Source organism: Bufo gargarizans, chromosome 5 (genome assembly GCF_014858855.1).
Source record: "Bufo gargarizans isolate SCDJY-AF-19 chromosome 5, ASM1485885v1, whole genome shotgun sequence".
Classification (NCBI taxonomy): Eukaryota; Metazoa; Chordata; class Amphibia; order Anura; family Bufonidae; genus Bufo; species Bufo gargarizans.
This window is the reverse complement of record NC_058084.1, coordinates 234,734,370-234,755,531: the sequence shown is the minus strand read 5'-3', so window position 1 is coordinate 234,755,531 and position 21,162 is coordinate 234,734,370. Positions and strand designations below refer to the sequence as shown.

The 21,162-nt window shown below is 45.0% G+C and overlaps 1 protein-coding gene across 1 annotated transcript in view; it reads left to right on the top strand.

Annotated features, from left to right (window-relative positions):
• CTNND2 (catenin delta 2) overlaps positions 1-21,162 on the top strand; it is a 1,220,390-nt gene that overhangs the window by 626,506 nt on the left and 572,722 nt on the right. The window contains exon 14 of the mRNA XM_044295464.1: positions 14,850-15,023. Within this exon, the coding sequence (XP_044151399.1) occupies positions 14,850-15,023 (174 nt within the window). The remainder of the gene's footprint in view (positions 1-14,849; positions 15,024-21,162) is intronic.

Below are 21,162 nucleotides of genomic sequence, written 5' to 3'. Positions count from 1 at the left end.
GGCCATTCTATTTTGGAATGCCATAACACTAGTGGGCCCCAGCTGCTCCACTATACCCTTTAATGCATCTCTGGTGTAAATCACAAATCTCTGCTAATTGTAAAAGATGCAGTTTATCCAATCCACATTTTTCTTTTATAGTAACTATAGGGATTAAAGAGTCAAACCCTGCTGCCACTTGACGTCTGGCTTTGAACTCATCTGGGACCCTCCTGGGGACTCCTATAGCATCTATATACATGTGGGAATCTAGGCTGCCTCCTGGACTGGTATTATGCCTTCTCCTCACTAGTGATGTCCCAAACTATTTCCTGGCAAAATAGCTTGTTCACGTTCGCCGCGGCGGGCGAACAAATGCAATTTTCGGTCCGCCCCCTATACATCATCATTGAGTAAACTTTGACCCTGTACCTTACAGTCAGCAGACACATTCCAGCCAATCAGCAGCAGACCCTCCCTCCCAGACCCTCCCACCTCCTGGACAGCATCCATTTTAGATTAATTCGGAAGCTGCATTATCAGTGAGAGGAGGGACAGTGCTGCTGCTGATTCAATAGGGAAAGCGTTAGCTAGGGCAGTGTTCTGTGTCCACAGACTCATCTGCTGTAAGGACAGCATCCTGACAGCACCCCAAAAAGCCCTTTTCAGGGCTGGTATATCAGTCTGCTTTTTTATATATATATATATATATATATATATATATATATGTAGAAAAAAGAGAAGCAGCACACAAAGAGAAAACGTGTGGGTGCAAAAAATCCTCCTAGGGGACCTGCGACCAAGGTCCCAGGTATGGATAATGTAGCAAAAAGAAGGCAGCACTCCAGATGATTGTGAAAAAGTGGACGGTTTATTCACTCATCAGCGACGTTTCAGCTCTCACATTGGAGCCTTTTTCCAGCTGGAAATATATATATATATATATATATATATATATATTGCAGTTGCCTGGCTGCCCATGTGTGAGAGGCTGCAGGCTCAGTCAGAGACAGCACTGTGTGCACACCATTCATACAGGGCGTGACTAAAAATACCTTGCAGATAAAAAAAAATTATATTTCATATTTTTCGGTGATATAATCACATTTGCAAGCCCGTGTGTGTCAGGCCCACACAGACTGTATTGTGGCCACTGGCTAGTGGCTAGGCCTCCACTCATACCATTACAGGGTGTCATTCACTCAAATACCTTGCAGATAAAAAAATTATATTTAATATTTTTCAGTGATATAATCACATTTACAAGCCCGTGTGTGTCATGCCAACACAGACTGTATTGTGGCCACTGGCTAGTGGCTAGGCCTCTACTCATACCGTTACAGGGTGTCATTCACTCAAATACCTTAGAGATAAAAAAAAAATATATTTAATATTTTTCAGTGATATAATCACATTTGCAAGCCCGTGTGTGTCATGCCAACACAGACTGTATTGTGGCCACTGGCTAGTGGCTAGGCCTCCACTCATACCATTACAGAGTGTCATTCACTCAAATACCTTAGAGATAAAAAAATATATATTTAATATTTTTCAGTGATATAATCACATTTGCAAGCCCGTGTGTGTCGGGCCCACACAGACTGTATTGTGGCCACTGGCTAGTGGCTAGGCCTCCACTCATACTGTTACAGGGTGTTACTCACTCAAATACCTTGCAGATAAAAAAAATTATATTTCAAATTTTTCAGTGATATAATCACATTTGCAAGCCCGTGTGTGTCAGGCTCACGCAGAATGTATTGTTGTCACTGGCTAGTGGCTAGGCCTCCACTCATAACGTTACAGGGTGTCATTCACTCAAATACCTTGCAGATAAAAGAAATTCTATTTAATACTTTTATGGGATATAATCACATTTACAAGCCCGTGTGTGTCAGGCCCACACAGACTGTATTGTGGCCACTGGCAAGTGGCTAGGCCTCCACTCATACCGTTACAGGGTATCATTCACTCAAATACCTTAGAGATAAAAAAAATATATATTTAATATTTTTCAGTGATATAATCACATTTGCAAGCCCGTGTGTGTCGGGCCCACACAGACTGTATTGTGGCCACTGGCTAGTGGCTAGGCCTCCACTCATACCGTTACAGGGTGTCACTCACTCAAATACCTTGAAGATAAAAAAATTATATTTAAAAATTTTCAGTGATATAATCACATTTGCAAGCCTGGGTGTGTCAGGCCCACGCAGAATGTATTGTTGCCACTGGCTAGTGGCTAGGCCTCCACTCATACCGTTACAGGGTGTCATTCACTCAAATACCTTGCAGATAAAAAAAATTATATTTAATACTTTTCTGGGATATAATCACATTTACAAGCCCGTGTATGTCAGGCCCACACAGACTGTATTGTGGCCACTGGCAAGTGGCTAGGCCTCCACTCATACCGTTACAGGGTGTCACTCACTCAAATACCTTGCAAATAAAAAAATTATATTTAATATTTTTCTGTGATATAATCACAGTTGCAAGCCCGTGTGTGTCAGGCCCACAAAGACTGTACTGTGCCCACTGCCCACCACTTATATAGGGTGGCACAGTACCTTGCACGCATAGTACCACTTATCTAAAAAAAATGACAGGCAGAGGCAGGGCCATCCCCAGGGGCCGTCATGGTCGTGGTGCTGTGATTTCCACTGGCCCTGGAATAATGCTCAGTGTTCAGAGGCCACGTACCCTGAACCCAAAAAATTCGGAGAAAATAGTTGACAGGCTTACACAGGACACCCAATCTTCAACAGCTTCCGTTAAGAACCTTGACGCACCATCCTCCTCCAGCTTAGCTTTGGTCACCTGCTCTCAAGTTACCACTCTCCCGCCCACCACCACCACCACTACCACCACAGCCACCACAGCTGCTTCACTTGATCCCTCAGAGGAGTTATTTACACATCAGTTGGATGAAATTAGTGATGCGCAACCATTATTGCCAGAGGATGTAGATAACAGGGATATGTCTCAGTCAGGCAGCATTACACACATGGACGTACAGTGTGATGATGATGATGATGATGTTGTACCCGCTGCTTCCTTTGCTGAGGTGTCAGATACAAATGAAGTAGTTGATGATGACGATGTGTCCGTGGGTGCCTGCTCGAAGAGAAGAAGAAGAGGGGGAAAGTTCAGAAGGGGAGACAGAGAGAAGGAGGAGATGAGTTGGAAGCAGGGGGAGGTCGTCGCAAGGAGCTAGTGGCACAGCCAGACAGCACCCCAATCAACGCATGCTGTTGCCACCACCAGAATGCCGTCATTGCAAAGCTCAGCAGTGTGGCATTTTTTTTGTGTGTCTGCCTCTGACAACAGCGATGCCATTTGCAACCTGTGCCAAAAGAAACTGAGTCGTGGGAAATCCAACACCCACCTAGGTACAACTGTTTTACGAAGGCACCTGATCGCACATCACAAACACCTATGGGATCAACACATGATGACGAGTAGAAGCAGCACACAAGCTCAAAGCCACCATCCTCCTCCTGGTCCAGCATCTTCAGCCACGTCAACCACTGCTGTCCTCCTCAACCACCCACCACTCCGCCTCTCACCTTCAGCAGTTCCAGCTCATCTGCCCACAGTCAGGTGTCTGTAAAGGAAATGTTTGACCATAAGAAGCCAATGTCACAGAGTCACCCCCTTGCCTGGTGTCTGACAGCTAGCTTGACGGAACTCTTAGCCCGCCAGCTTTTACCATACTGGCTGGTGGAGTTTGAGGCCTTCAAAAAATGTATCGCTATTGGGACACCACAGTGGAAGGTACCTGGATGATTTTTTTTTTTCCAAAAAAGGCAATCCCAAACCTCTACTCAGTGATTGAAAAGAAAGTCATGGCATCTCTGACATACAGTGTTGGGGCAAGGGTCCATCTGACCACTGATACCTGGTCTGCAAGGCACGGTCAGGGCAGGTATATCACCTACACTGCGCATTGGGTCAACCTGCTGACGACTGCCAAGCATGGAATGCGTGGCTCTGCAGTGGAGTTGGTGACATCGCCACAACTTGCAGGCAGGCCTACTCCTCTACTCCTCCTACTCCATCCTCTTCCATAACCTCCTCGGCTGAGTCCTCTTCTGCTGCGGCGTCTGGCTGCACATCAACTGAATCCCCCCAGCTCCCCAGGGGCTATTCCACATCCCGGATACGACAGTGTAATGCTGTCTTGGGGTTGACTTGCCTGAAAGCAGAGAGCCACACCGGACCAGCACTCCTGTCCTCCCTGAACTCACAGGTGGATCAGTGGCTGACCCTGCACCAACTGAAGATCGGCAAAGTGGTGTGTGACAATGGAAGCAATTTGTTGGCGGCATTGAATTTGGGCAAGTTGTCACATGTGCCGTGCATGGCGCATGTGTTGAATCTCATCGTAATAAACGTATTTAGGACATAACCTGGGTAAGGTATTATATCAACTAAATTAACTAATGCCAACCAAGGCAATGAGACCTATCTTGACCCAGGTATTACTTAAAACTTCACTTTTATTTCTCGATCTACTAAAACCTGAATGTCAGTAGGTGAGTGATTAAATTACTTATCTTTATTAGTTTTCTACAAAAAAAAAACCTAACAGTTAAAATTACAGTCTACACCTCACAGAAAAGACTTAGTGAGTGACACTGAGGAGGATAGGGAGAGTGCAGTATCTCCCTCCTTCTCACTAATATATCACAGTGTTGCCGTCTGCAAGACTAGTAGTAGCTATATACTGCTGGCCGTGGCAGTGTAAAGCAGAGGGGAGTTATGCGACATAAACCCTCTACAAAGGGAGATAATTGGCTCCCATACACACAGCTAGTAAGCTAAAAGACTGAGCGGCCAGATGCACCGCAATTCAGGCAGACACTAGTGGATATGTATCAAAATTGGTTGATTGATAACTGTGCTAGTTGCTAGTCTGTCCGGACAAGCACAGTTAAACACTATGGACCAGGAGACCACACATTAAAACAAAAAACTGCCCCCCGACATGTTTCGCCAGATAACTGGCTTCTTCAGGGGAAATGGGCATCCACTAGTGTCTGCCTGAATTGTGGTGCATCTGGCCGCTCAGTCTTTTAGCTTACTAGCTGTGTGTATGGGAGCCAATTGTTCTCCCTTTGTAGAGGGTTGACGTTGCATAAGTTCCCTCTGCTTTACACTGCCACGACCAGCAGTATATAGCTACTACTAGTCTTGCAGACGGCGATACTGTGATATATTAGTGAGAAGGAGGGAGATAGTGCACTCTCCCTATCCTCCTCAGTGTCACTCACTAAGTCTTTTTCTATGAGGTGTAGACTGTAATTTTAACTGTTAGGTTTTTGTTTTGTAGAAAACTAATAAAGAAGTAATTTAATCACTCACCTACTGACATTAAGGTTTTATTAGATTGAGAAATACAAGTGAAGTTTTAAGTAATACCTGGGTCAAGATAGGTCTCATTGCCTTTGTTGGCATTAGTTAATTTAGTTGAATCTCATCGTACAACGCTTTGTGTAAAAGTACCCAGGCTTACATGATGTCCTCAAGCAGGCCAGGAAGGTGTGTGGCCATTTCAGTCGTTCCTACATGGCCATGGTGCACTTTTCAGACATTCAGTTCCGAAACAACATGCCAGTGAGGCGCTTGAATTGCAACAGCCCGACACGTTGGAATTCAACACTCCTAATGTTCGACCGCCTGCTCCAACAAGAAAAAGCAGTCAACGAGTATTTGTATGACCGGGGTGCTAGGACAGCCTCTGCGGAGCTGGGAATTTTTTTGCCACGTTACTGGACGCTCATGCGCAATGCCTGTAGGCTCATGCGTCCTTTTGAGGAGGTGACAAACCTAGTCAGTCACACCGAAGGCACCATCAGTGACCTCATCCCATTTGTTTTCTTCCTGGAGCGTGCCCTGCGAAAAGTGCTGGATCAGGCTGTAGATGAGCGTGAAGAGGAAGAGGAAGAGTTGTGGTCACCATCACCACCAGAAACAGCCTTGTCATCATTGCTTGCTGGACCTGGAAGAGGAGTATGAGGAAGAGGAGTCAGAGGAGGAATGTGGCTTTGAGGAGGAGGAAGACCAACCACAGCAGGCATCCCAGGGTGCTCGTTGTCACCTATCTGGGACCCGTGGTGTTGTACGTGGCTGGGGGGAAGAACAGACCAACAATGACATCAGTGAGGACGAGGAACGGGAAATGAGTAGCTCGGCATCCAACCTTGTGCAAATGGAGTCTTTCATGCTGTCATGTCTGTTGAGGGACCCTTGTATAAAAAGGATGAAGGAGAACGACCTGTACTGGGTGGCCACGCTACTAGACCACCGGTATAAGCAGAAGTGGCGGAAATGTTACCACATTACCGAAAGTCAGAAAGGATGCAGCAGTTCAAAACCAAACAAAAAAATGTGCTTTACACAGCTTATAAGGGGGATTTCACAGCATAACGGGAATTTAACAGGAGCAAAGGTGAAAGTAATCTTCCTCCTACCACGACCACGGCGGCAAGGACAGGACGCTTTACAGATGTGTTGTTGATGGAGGACATGCAGAGCTTTTTCAGTCCTACACATCGCCACAGCCCTTCGGGATCCAGCTTTAGAGAACGACTCGACCGACAGGTAGCAGATTACCTCGCCTTAACTGCAGATATCGACACTCTGAGGAGCGATGAACCCCTTGACTACTGGGTGTGCAGGCTTGACCTGTGGCCTGAACTATCCCAGTTTGCGATAGAACTTCTGGCCTGCCCCGCTTCAAGTGTCCTGTCAGAAAGGACCTTCAGTGCAGCAGGAGGCATTGTCACTGACAAAAGAAGTCGCCTCGGTCAAAAAAGTGTTGATTACCTCACCTTCATTAAGATGAATGAGGCATGGATCCCGAAGGGACTGACAGTGGGGGATACGTTTGACTAACAAAAGGCCTGATGACATGCCTTGGCCTCAAAATGGTCCCCACGCTGCTGTATTTAATATCTGCATACCGGATGACTTTCGCGAATTCTCCGCCACCAACTAGGGTTCAAGCCGCAATGTTTTAGTCACCTTTCTGCCTGGAAAATATCAATCTTTTCGGCCGCTACTACAGCATTTTTCTGGCCTCTAGTGCTGTACTGTGGCTGCAAAAACAAAACAAAAAAAAGGCACATACATGTGTCAATTCCGCTTCGTGATCGGTACCTTGTTGTGGTGAAGGGGCTTGCGTATCACAATGAAGCGATCATCACCTCTATGAGTGTGTTGGCAATGTTGCCACACCCCAGATAAGGCCGTTGCTTCATTATGATCAGACTAAAAGCGATCGTCTGGATAATTTTTCATTTAAAAAACATAATTTTTTTGTTTATTATTTTTTTAAAGTTGTATGGGTTTTTAATACATAAAATAAAAAAAATCATAATAAAGTCTCTTAATAGTTTATTAGAAATAATGCAGACAATTTAAAAAATCCCCATCAATTCCAATACATAGCAAGTACAGAGCTCAGAAGAAAATTATTTCAGGATGTCGTTTATTCGACAATGATTAATCAATTCGACACACGCCCCCGGATAGGGGACGTAACAGGGATTAAACTGATAGGAACAGTACTAGTTAAGACACCACTCATATAGGGTGTCACAGCACATTGCTCCGTGCACGCGCAGTGCCCCAACTTGGGAGTAAGAGGACTGACCAAGCTGCTTTTTCCATTTCCCGGTTGCTCAAATCAATTCAGTTTGGTGTATCAGAGTTTGGTCTGTCACTGTGAAGGCAGTCAAAGGTACCCAGCCTAAAAAAAAATTCCACAAAAGGCAATCCCTGATTTGGGACATAACAGGGATTAAACTGATGAGAATAGTACTACAGAAAATACCACTCATATCGGGTGTGACAGTAAATTGCACGGCGCAGACGCAGTGACCGTGGCGTGGATTCAAACAAAGGGGAGGGAGCCAGCGTTTTTTTAACCATCTCCCTGTTCGAAAAATCAATTCAATTCCCCTTTCGGGGACCCTTGGTGTTGTACGTGGCTGGGTGGACATCAACGGGACATGGCTAGCTTGGTATCCAACCTTGTGCAAATGGGAAGTTTGCGGTTGGGCAAATGGACTGTTTGCGGTTGTTTGTGGTGCATTAAAAGGGAAGTTTGGTCTGTCAATGTCTGTGAAGCGGGCGTAACCCTTACACTACCTGATCGATACAACATCATACCTGATCGTATACACACACTGGATGTTTTAAACCACGTTGTTCAAAAAAAAATTAGGATTGTTAGGTGATTTATGCCCTTTATGGATTAAAATCCAACTCTGCGTCAACTATGTAATTTTCCATGGGAGTTTTACATAGAATGTTTCGGCAGATAAGAACCATTTGGCCCATCTAGTCTGCCCAATGTACTAAATACTATGGATAGCCCCTGGCCCTATTTTATATGAAGGATGGCCTTATGCCTATCCCATGCATGCTTAAACTGCTCCACTGTATTTGCAGCTACCACTTCTGCAGGAAGGCTATTCCATGCATCCACTACTCTCTCAGTAAAGTAATACTTCCTGATATTACTTTTAAACCTTTGCCCCTCTAATTTAAAACTATGTCCTCTTGTAGTAGTTTTTCTTCTTTTAAATATTCTCTCCTCTTTTACCTTGTTGATTCCCTTTATGTATTTAAAAGTTTCTATCATATCCCCTCTGTCTCGTCTTTCTTCCAAGCTATACATGTTAAGGTCCTTTAATCTTTCCTGGTAAGTTTTATCCTGCAATCCATGTACCAGTTTTGCCATGGATCCCCCTCCGGCATGCCCCAGTCCAGGTGTTAGTTCCCTTGAAACAACTTTTCCATCACTACTGTGGCTTGAAAGAGTCCCTTGGGTTTTAAAATTTGCCTGCCTATTGAAGTCAATGGCGGTTCGCCCGTTCGCGAACATTTGCAGAAATTTGCGTTCGCCGTTCGCGAACGGAAAGTTTTATGTTCGCAACATCTCTACTCCTCACCACTCTCTCTCCTTGGTCAGAACCAAATCCTAACCCAGGGCTTCTTATTTTCCCAATGGTTTTCTCCCAGTAAAGGGGATTATGCATCAACACTAGGGTTAAGGCACATTGCCCATGCCAGACAATTGTCAACTTTGTCCTCAGTTTCATATCTGCACACAACCAGATCACATCCCCTAATGTTTAAGTCTGGTTCATCAAATGACTTTGATAGGGTTCACTGGTGGTATTCACCACAGTTCCACAATATCCTTCAAGAAACCTGGCCATGTTTTTCCCTTTTTTGCCCTCTATCTCTAAACAGGTGTAATTCCCTTTGTATATGGTTATCCCTCCCCCAGGTACAGGGGTTTCTCTTAAGATTGGGAACTTGTCTTCCCAAACCTTGCATTCAATCATGTCGGCAGTCTGATTCACATACATGCTGGTAAAACATGGATATTGGCTGAGACTTAGGTGAAGGGGCACAGTTCCTAAATGTGGTCTGGCTATGGCACAGGTGATACACCCAGATCTGTTTACCTGTGATGCCGTGTACTTCATCCATTCCAACCAAAAATTACAGTCAGAAAATCCTGTTTCCACTGCCAATGTCTCCTCTACAGTAAAGAGAGGTCTAGCTACTTTCCCTGGTAACAGGAGGTTGGGCTCTTGTATTGGCAGTGAACTGGGGTGGGATTTTGGACAGGCCTGTCTGCGATGTCCTTAAGGTGGAACTGTCCCCAAGACCCATTTTTATCTGTTGGATATTTCCTCACAACGTACATACCTAAGTCTGTTTGTTGGGGGGGATTCTATTGTCAGTATCAATGGATGACAACCCAGGGCCCCCCCCCCCCCCCCTTGATCTGTGGGATATTTTTTTACATGAGTTGAGTTTTTCCCATATTCTTGGTATTCAAATACATTCTGGTTACAAGAGTTTTTCCCCTTTTATCCTTTCTTTGCATCTCCTCAGCTGGTTTGTATCCTCAGCTGACTCCTGTATTAGTGAGTACATCGGACCAGGCTGCACAATACTCATTATTGGTCCGGGTGATACATACATAGTATCGGAGGGAAGCAAAATCAAACATTGAACTGTCATGACATCTGCAATCAGCAACATCACAGAAGTCAAATTCAAAGACCTGTATTGGCTCTGTGGTATTTACCCAGAAGACCCATGTTTTCTTACAGTGCGAAGCGTGTATCCAGGACATCTTCCCCTCGAGTTTCACAGACGTAAGAGTAGTTAGCAGAACCTGGAATGGGCCATCAAATCTGGGCTCCAGAGTCTTTCTGATATGCCTTTTCACCTCAACCCAATCTCCTGGCTGGAGGATATGACTTACAGGAATCTGTCTGGAATCTGGAAGTGAAGAGAATACTCAAAAATGTAGGTCAGTCAGGTGTTTACACATAGCAGATACATAGGCAGATAAGCAATCATATTGCAAAGCAAATTCTTGGGGAAAATACTGCCCTAACTTGAAGGCACTCCCAAACAAAATCTCAAAAGGGGACAGCTTTTCCTGCCCCCTAGGGGTATGTCTGACACTGAATAGGGCAATTGGAAGAGTCTCTTGCCATGGTCTACCAGTCTCTTGAGCCATTTTCGGCATTTTTAGTTTCAATGTGCAGTTCAGTCTTTCTACTTTGCCGCTACTTTGTGGTCTGTACATGTTATGAAAGGCAAGGTGAGTCCCCAGTGCGGCCCATATCTCCTGGGCCACTTCAGCTGTGAAGGTAGTTCCTTGATTACGCTCTATCACTTCAGGTACCCCAAATCTGTAGACAACCTCATTTAACCCCTTAAGGACTTGGCCATTTTTTGCAAATCTGACCAGTGTCACTTTTAGTGCTCATAACTTTAAAACACTTTGACTTATCCAGGCCATTCTGAAATTGTTTTTTTTGTCACATATTGTACTTCATGACACTGGTAAAATGAAGTCAATTTTTATTTATTTTTTTGCATAAAAAAATGCCTAATTTACCAAAAATTTGGAAAAATTTGCAAATTTCAAAGTTTCAGTTTCTCTACTTCTGTAATACATAGTAATACCCCCAAAAATTGTGATGACTTTACATTCCCCATATGTCTGCTTCATGTTTGAATTATTTTGGGAATGATATTTTATTTTTTGGGGATGTTACAAGGCTTAGAAGTTTAGAAGCAAATCTTGAAATTTTTCAGAAATTTACAAAAAGCCAATTTTTAGGGACCACTACAGGTCTGAAGTCACTTTGCGAGGCTTAAATAATAGAATGTGGTGGTTTTTTTTACATATACCCATGCTGGGTGAGAGAAATATCTCTGTCAAATGACAACTTTGTATAAAAAAAATGGGAAAAGTTGTCTTTTCGAGAGATGTTTCTCTCACCCAGCATGGGTATATGTAAAAATACACCCCAAAACACATTGCCCTACTTCTGAGTATGGCGATACCACATGTGTACACTTTTTTGCAGCCAAAATGCGCAAAGGGGCCCAAATTCTAATGAGTACTTTCAGGATTTCACAGGGCATTTTTACGCATTTGGATTCCAAACTACTTCTCACGCTTTAGGGCCCCTAAAATGCCAGGGCAGTATAAATAGCCCACAAGTGACCCCATTTTGGAAAGAAGACACCCCAAGGTAATCCGTGAGGGGTATGATTAGTTCATGTAAAATGTTATTTTTGTCACAAGTTAGTGGAATATGAGACTTTATATATATTTTTTTTCCTACAATCATTTTCCGCTAACTTGTGACAAAAAATAAAAACTTCAATGAACTCACTATGCCCATCAGAGAATACCTTAGGGTGTCTACTTTCCAAAATGTGGGGTGTTTCTACTGTCTGGGCATTGTAGAACCTCAGGAAAGTCAGGTGCTCAGAAAGTCATCTGCTTCAAAATGCGGAAATTCACATTTTTGTACCATAGTTTGTAAACGCTATAACTTTTGCGCAAACCAATAAATATACACTTATTTCATTTTTTTTTTATCAAAGACGTGTAGAAAAATAAATTTAGAGAAAAATTTATATAGAAATGTAGTTTTATTTGAAAAATTTTACAACTGAAAGTGAAAAATGTAATTTTTTTGCAAAAATTTTGGTCAATTTTGATTAATAATAAAAAAGTCTGGTCATTAAGGGGGTTTAAGCTAGGGGAGCTGAGGTGGTTAACTTGCTGTTGCTCCTCGCAACAATTGCTAAGCCTGCATACTCCACCAATGGTAGCCTTCAGATAAAAACACAGCAGCAGCATTTTAGCGGTGAAAGCAAAACAATGATTGTCTTTTATTCTTGACAAAACGATAAAGCAGTAAACGGCAGTGACTGGCTTGCTCCAGCCGGCCTTAAGGGAAACACTGACAGGCCGTTAGAGCATATAAAGTGACATATATTCTTCTATTGGTCTTAATATGCTTAATTAAACTATACCATAATCACCCCTTGCTGCCTTTCTGTTACTTATAAAAAGTGTTTTTATCAATATGCAATTTACCTTACTTTGTTCCCAAGGGGCTGTCCCTCATTTAGTTCTGTGCCCAGCCGTGCCCCAACTGCTGTCTCCTAGTGCCGCCCAGCTCATTAGTATTCACTACACAGGGAAATCCCGTGCATGCCCAGTACTATCTCCTACTGGAGCTGGAGGGTGTCGGGGACCTTATCCGTCGCAGGCACAGAGAGACAAGATGAAGCTGATGCCAGGAAGATAGTACTGGCCATGCGCAGGATTTCGCTGCATCGCGAGAAAAGAAAAAGCCGCCCAGTGCAGTGAATACTATTGAGCTGGGTGGCACTAGGAGATGGTAGTTGGGGGTGCTGCTGGGCACTGAACTGAATGAGGGATAGCCCTTACAAAGTAAGGTAATTTGTATATTGATAAAAACACTTTTTATAAGTAACTGAAGGCAGCGAGGGGTGATAATGGTATAGTTTAATTAAGCATATTAAGACCAATAGAAGAATATATGTCACTTTATAAGCTCTAACGGCCTGTCAGTGTCCCTTTAAAGAAACAATAAAGTCCCATATCTATAGCAAAACACAGGTATGGTTTTGCACAGTACCGTAACCCCACGGGATGTATGTGAGTCTCGCTTTGTCCTCAGTCTTTCAGGCACTGCAACTCCAGCTCAAACTCTGATCCAACACAGCACTCCACAGAGCTCCACTGTTAGATAGAGGTAATCACCACCACCTGACACTTCTGGCTGTTTTGTAGTCCAGTCAAGACCCGCTGTACGCATCTGTTGTTCCATTCCGAGGCCCCACAAAAAATATAGAGCATGTCCTATTCTTGTCCACAACCGCGGACAAAAATAGGCATTCTCTATATATCGCTGGCCATGTACACGGGTGGTATCCTAACTCCCTGGATCAACGACCCATCTCAAATAACTATAACCTGTAATATTATGACACTCCAGAAATACATCCAGGCCCCTGTTGAACTCTTTTAGTGAATTCACCATCACCACTTCCTCAGGCAGGGAGTTCCATAGTCTCACTGCTCTTACCATAAAGAATCCTCTTCTATGTTTACACATAGTTATTAGATCGCCCCTTAGTCGTCTTTTTTCTAAAGTGAATAACCCTAATTTTGATAATCATTCTGGGTATCGTAGTCCACCTATTCCAGTTATTACCTTAGTTGCCCTTCTTTGAACCCTCTCCAGCTCTGCTATGTCTGCCTTGTTCACAGGAGCCCAGAACTGTAAGTGAATAACCCTAATTTTGATAATCAATCTGGGTATCGTAGTCCACCTATTCCAGTTATTACCTTAGTTGCCCTTCTCTGAACCCTCTCCAGTTCTGCTATGTCTGCCTTGTTCACAGGAGCCCAGAACTGTACACAGTTCTAAAGTGAATTACCCTAATTTTGATCAACTATGTATAAATAATTATATGATTGGCTGCTAGATGATTAGAAATTTATGAATGAAGAAAAATAGACTCCATTTGTTCAGTTTGTGATTGGACAGGAAGAGTAAGCAGAATATAGATAGTGAAGGAAAAGGTGGATTACATATTTTATATCAGTTTTTGACTGGTGAGAGTGACGATACATACTGGAATTAGGGATATGGAGTAATAGAGAATTTGTTTTAAATAAAATAAGATTTAACTAACGGATGAAATAAGATCTGGGGTTTAAAATGACTCAAGCAATTCAGCAGCGGCAATGTAAACAGGGCATATTGGAGTAATATACAGTAATTTGCAAATGTTTGCTTTCAAAAATAGAATTGTTAATAGTTCATTTTTATCAAATAACAAAATTCAAAATGAGTGGAGAAAAGAGAAATCAAATTCAGCAATGAGGACACCATTAATCCTGAGCAAAGATAAAACAGTTGGTCTTGCTGTCTACTATGCTACTGTTAGAGTTGTACCTATATATGTGTAAAACCCAAAAACTGGTGACCACCCAACTACTTAGGGTTGTGTATGTATGTGTACCTTGATCAGCCATAACATTAAAAAATAGAAGCAGACAGATATAGGCATGTTCTCCCTGAGACCTCTGAAGGATCCTTTAAGTCTTGTAAGTTGCAAGGTGGGGCTTCTATAAATTAAACTTGTTATTTCAAGACTTCCCAGAGATCTGTGGAGTTTGGAGGCCAGGTCAACACCTTGACCTCTTTTTCATGTTCCTTAAACCATTCCAGAAAAAGTATTGCAGTGTGCATTATCCTGCCGAAAAGGCCACTGCCAATAGGATATACTGTTGCCATGGTAGTGTGTATTTACTGCTTTATTCACTTCATCCCTGGTTTAAATGTTTTGTCTGATCAGTTTAAATGTACCGTACAATGTTAAAATATTTTGAAAATCTTCATATGCATACTTGGTTTTCTTTCTTTGCTGTTGGTGAAAGATTTTGCAAAGATTCCTGTGACATGACATACTTTTCAATTTCTTACCAGTGGGATGGAGTTGGACCTTTCCCTGATTGTGCAGACCCACCAAAAGGAATCCAGATGTTATGGCATCCTTCAATAGTCAAACCCTACCTCACACTTCTGTCTGAGTGTTCAAACCCAGACACCCTTGAAGGTGCAGCTGGAGCATTACAAAACTTAGCTGCAGGAAGCTGGAAGGTAACATATTTGTTGTAAACTAATATTGAGCCCTTAACTTTTTCATTACAGGCTGTAGTTAGTAAAACAAATTGAATAGGCGATGACGAGAGAAAAATAAAAACAATAAAGTTTGATGAAATGTTTATATTAGTGAGTGATTTGATGTGGAAAATTACATATTATATTTATTTGCTGCAAAATACACTGTTGGTCTGTAATATAAGATGACATCTCTAACCTACATTAACCCTTTTACTACTGGAGGTTTTTTCCATTTTTGCATTTTCATTTTTCTTCCCTATCTTACTTGAGTCATAACTTTTTTTATATTTCTGTTCACGTAGCTGTACGAGGGCTTATTTTTTGAGGGAAAAGTTGTACTTTCTAATGCTACCATTAATTATGGCATACAATGTAGTGGGATGCAGTAAAAAAATTCCCTAAAGGGGCTGGAATTGAAAAAAAAAAAAGCTATTTCTCCACTGTTTTACAGGTTTTGTTCCCACAGAGTTTTGTTTGCGGCAAAACTGACCCATGCCCTTCATTTTATGGGTCAGTACGATTACAATAATACCCTATATGTATAGGTTTTCTATGTTTAAATAGTGTAAAAATACATTTATACTTCATCACCATCACTACATCACCATATTCTGACACCTATAACTTTTTTATAGTTATGTCTACTGAGCTGTATAGGGGCTAATTTTTTGCTAGACAATCTGTACTTTTTATTCATACAATTTTGGAGTGTGTGACTTTTTGATCACACTTACTTATAATAAAAAAATTTGGGTAAGAGGAGCAATGAAAAAATTGTAAATTGGCCATTTTGACCCTTTTTTCTGTTATGCCATTCGCCGCATTGGGAAAATATTTTTATATGTTAATAGTATGGGTGTTTTTGGTCGTGGTGATGAGCATGATGTTTATTTTTTGTTATTTAGGTATTTATTTTTATACGGAAAGGGGGGTGATTTAAACTTTTATATTTTTATAATTTTTTTATATATTTTGCAAAAAAAATTGAAATGATTCTAACCACCTCCCGACCGCCTAACGCGCGGATGCGTCCGGAAGGTGGTTGATTCATTCCTCCTGGACACATCCGTGCGTCATCTCGCGAGACGCGAGATTTCGGTCAGAGCCGGCCCGCGCATGCGCATCGCGGGCCGGCAAAAGTTCAAGGAGTATTTCGTCAGCAACCTGCCAGCCAATGATCGTCGCTGGCAGGTTGCTGATTTTTAAAAAATCGAATCAGAAGCCAGCTAACACATCATATTAGTTAATATGATGTGTTAAATGGCTTCCCTGCTCCTCTGCTGGTCCTTTTCGTCGGTTGGTCTCAGCAGAGGAGCAGACATAACTGTGAGTACCCACCAACACTTCACTTAGCCCCCAGATCACCCCCAATCACCCCAATTAACCCCTTGATCGCCCCCTGTCAATCACCTAGTGAAACGGAAAAAAGTGATCAGTGTAAACTGTCACTTTTTTTTTTCACTGGTATTGACTGTTAGGTTTAGGATAATTTAGGCCCCATGGTTAGGTAGTTTAGGGATCAGTTAGCGCCCAGCCCACCGCACCGCAGTCACTGATTCGCTGATTAGCGTATCGCTAATCAGCATTTGTACTTTTATAGTATCTGTAAGTGATCAAAACTGATCACAGTCAGATCTATAATAGTATTAGTGTCACCTTAGCTCGCCCTCCACCCAAAACGCAGTGTTTGCCCGATCAGGCCTGATCGGTCGCCCACACGTGCGTTCGCCCACGCCCGCCCCACCGCAGTGACAAAAAATTATTATTTTTTGATCACTGCACAATCACTTTACACGCGCTGCGGCGATAAAAAAAATCAGTTTTGATATTTTTTATCAACCGCAGCGGCCTCCGGTACTTCGCTAGCCTCCCATTTGTAAGACAGGCTTGCTTTTTTTCTTGGGTAGTCTCAGGGAATACCCCTAAATTTAGTTGTCCAAATGTCAAACAGGGGGTATTCTTCTGAAGAGACCTACAGGCTTCTGACCCAGTCGGATGAGGAATGGGAACCCTCATCTGACGAATCTAGCGGGTCAGAATATAAACCTGTAGAAAGCAGTGTCAGTCTGACTCAAAGTTCGGACGAGGAGGTTGAGGTCCCTGATACCACCAGGCGTACCCGGCCCCGTGTCGCTAGACCACAGGTTGCGCAGGATCCGCTTCAAGGGCAGCAGAATGGGGCTGGCGCTGTCGGATTACGCGGTGAGGCATACACCAGCAGCGCAGCCCATCCTGGACCTAGTACCAGCACTGCCGTAGAACATGGTGAAGTGGCGAGCATCAGAAGGGCAGTTGAAGCTGGTACGGTGGCACGTGCAGTAGTTACCCGTTGCAGCCACCGCACAGACGGGCCCGTAGACCCCCTAGAATCCCTGAGGTGCTGACAAATCCTGATTGGCAGCCCCCAACTTCAGCCGCACCTCTAGTTCCCCCTTTGACCGCCCAGTCTGGAGTTCGGGTTGAGACAGCTCAGATCGGTTCGGCCCTGGGATTTTTTGAGCTGTTCTTGACTGCGGAGCTATTGGACTTAGTTGTGGCAGAAATAAACCGGTATGCCACACAATTTATATCCGCCAACCCGGAAAGCTTTTATGCCCAGCCTTTCCGGTGGAAACCAGTCCAAGTTTCCGAAATTAAAATTTTTCTGGGCCTTCTCCTCAACATGGGTCTAACCAAAATGCATGAATTGTGGTCATATTGGTCCACGAACCCAATTCTTCACATGCCCATGTTCTCTGCTGCTATGTCCAGGACACGATTTGAGACCATCCTGCGTTTCCTGCACGTTAGCGATAACACCACCTCCCATCCCAGAGGCCACCCAGCTTTTGACCGGCTCCACAAAATTTGGCCCCTCATAGACCACTTCAATCAGAAATTTGCAGATTTGTATACCCCTGAGCAAAACATCTGCGTAGACGAGTCCCTTATACATTTTACCGGGCGCCTTGGCTTCAAACAATACATCCCAAGCAAGCGCGCCTGGTATGGGGTCAAATTGTATAAGCTCTGTGAAAGGTCCTGTCATGGTCTTACCTCCTTGCTGTCCTCCTTCGTTTGACATGTGCTGGCGGCCATCTTGGTTTCTGGGTTTCTTGTAGCCTCCCACCCTGCGGCTCCTCCTTCCCACTGGGAGGAGCTGGATGCCTAGCTCATATATATAGGAGGTCTGTGGCTTCAGTTCCTTGCTTGGTCCTCCTGTGCTCACATGCTTCTAAGACTGCTGCTGCTTCTGGTTCCTGATCCTGGCTTCGTCTGACTACCATGCTGATTCCTGATCCTGGCTTCGTCTGACTACCCTTCTGGTTCCTGATCCCTGGTTTTGCAAGACCCTGCTTCGGTTTAGCCATCCGTTTGGACTTTTGCCTTACAGCTTTATTTTCAATAAAGCCTTCTTATTTCCACTCATCTCTTGTTGTACGTCTGGTTCATGGTTCCATGACATTAGGACCAAGCCATGAATTCTGACGGTACAGGGCCATCCTCGCTACCTACGCTGGTTGCCAGACTTGATCAGCAGGATCACCTGTTGGGTCGGTTCGCTGTGGCGTTGCAAACCCTGCTTGAACGCACGGCTCATTTAGCTTCCGTTGCCGATGGGTCGGTTGTCGCTCCTGGGCCCGCTCCTACTGCCGCTCCGGTTGTTGCGCCAGAGTCTACCCCGACACCTGTTGCTGCGCCTGCGGTCTTTCGGGGTATGACCGGTTCTGCCCCCCTTCCACAGCGCTTTGGGGGAGAGCCAACTCAGTGCCGAGGTTTCCTTAACCAGGTGGGCATTTACTTCGAGTTGCTGCCACATGCCTTTCCTACTGAGAGATCAAAGGTGGGCTTCTTGATCTCGCTGCTCTCGGACAAGGCCTTGGCCTGGGCCAGCCCTTTATGGGAGAACAACAATCCGGTGGTTGCCGAGTTTTCTGGTTTTGTTGCTTCTCTTCGGAAGGTATTCGATGTGCCGGCTCGTGCTGCCTCTGCTGCGAGGCTCCTTATGTCCATCAGACAGGGTTCACGATCCGTAGCTGAATACGCCATTGAGTTTCGTACCCTGGCAGCAGAGGTGGGCTGGAATAATGAGGCTCTGGTCGCTGCTTTCTCTCATGGTCTCTCGGATGCCTTGAAGGATGAGGTTGCAGCTAAGGACCAACCAGTGGAGCTCGAGTCTCTTATTTCTTTCCTGATTTTGATTGACACCAGACTCAGGGAGAGACCTTCCTTTAAGGAGAGCCTGCGGAGGCCTTCTAACAGATTGGCGCCTACGTTTGCTGTTCCACCCGTGCCTCCCTCTCCTCCCACGCCTCCTGGGGATGACTTGTCTGGGGGTGAACCCATGCAGCTGGGGTTTGCTCGCCTGTCCGAGGGGGAGAGGGTACTCCTGAGACGCGAGGGCCGATGCATGTACTGTGGTCTCGGTGGGCATTTTCGGTTGGCATGCCCGAACCGTCCGGGAAACGCTCGCATCTGAGATCCTGTCGGGGGCAGATCTTGGGTGGAGTCTCCTCGTCCCCGGTTTCCCGTGTTGACAAACCACTGATTACTGTTGTCCTCTCCTGGGTCGGGGGCTCGGTGACGACCCAGGCGTTGGTGGACTCTGGTGCTGGTGGTTTGTTCATTGATAGTGTGTTCGCTGCCGCCAATTCCATTCCTCTGCAGCCTCGAGGTTCCCCACTGGCTCTTGAGGCGATAGACGGCAGACCCCTTCTGCCGCCACACGTGACTCATGAGACCCTTCCAGTGGGGATGGCCATTGGTGCCGTTCACAGAGAGTCGGTCTGTCTCCAGGTTATTTCGTCTCCACACTACTCGGTGGTCTTGGGGTACCCCTGGCTCCAGAAGCATAATCCGACTTTCGATTGGAAATCGGCCGAGATCCTCTCGTGGTCACCGCAGTGTGGGGCTAGTTGCATCCATGGGCCTGTCAAGTTGCTGTGTACTTCCTCGGACTCTCTGTTGCCTCCTGAATACGAGGAGTACCGGGATGTATTCGATAAGGTGCGTGCGGTTGCCCTACCTCCGCACCGCCCATACGATTGTGCCATAGAGTTACAATCTGGTGCCGTTCCGCCTCGTGGCAAAGTCTATCCACTGTCGGTAGCGGAGAATGAGGCCATGGAGGAGTACGTGAGGGAGGCGCTTTCACGCGGACACATTCGCAAATCCTCGTCCCCGGCAGGGGCTGGATTTTTCTTTGTGAAAAAGAAGGGCGGTGAGTTGAGGCCTTGCATCGATTACAGGGGTCTCAATCGCATCACGATCAAGAACGCTTACCCGATACCCTTGATTTCCGAGCTGTTCGATCGCCTCAAAGGGGCCACAGTCTTTACCAAACTCGACCTGAGGGCGGCATATAACCTGGTAAGGATCAAGGCGGGCGATGAGTGGAAGACCGCGTTTAACACCAGGACCGGTCATTATGAATCCTTGGTTATGCCCTTTGGGTTGTGCAATGCGCCCGCAGTCTTCCAGGAATTCATCAACGATGTTTTCCGTGACCTGTTGCAGCAGTGTGTGGTGGTCTATTTGGATGACATCTTGGTATATTCTGAATCCATGGAGGCCCACATTCTGGATGTCAGACGAGTGTTGCAACGGTTATGAGAGAACAAGCTGTTCGGTAAGCTTGAGAAATGAGAATTTCACCGATCCCAGGTAACCTTCTTAGGTTACATCATTTCCGCTGAGGGGTTCTCCATGGATCCTGAGAAGGTTTCGGCTGTCTTACAGTGGCCCCAGCCCAGTGGTCTTCGTGCCCTGCAGCGCTTTTTGGGCTTCGCCAATTATTATCGGAAGTTCATCAGGGACTTTTCCAGGCTAGCCAAGCCTCTCACGGATCTGACCAAGAAGGGCAGTAATCCCCAGGTCTGGCCGCCCGAGGCCATCCGAGCTTTTGAGGCTCTAAAGTCCGCCTTTGTGTCGGCTCCGATTCTGTCGCATCCCAACCCTGGGTTGCCGTTTGTCCTCGAGGTGGACGCGTCTGAGACGGGAGTAGGCGCCCTCCTGTCTCAGCGTAGAACACCAGAGGGTCCTCTGCTTCCTTGTGGGTTTTACTCCCGGAAACTGTCTTCCGCGGATTGCAACTACCAGATTGGTGACAGGGAGTTATTGGCCATCGTGCAGGCCC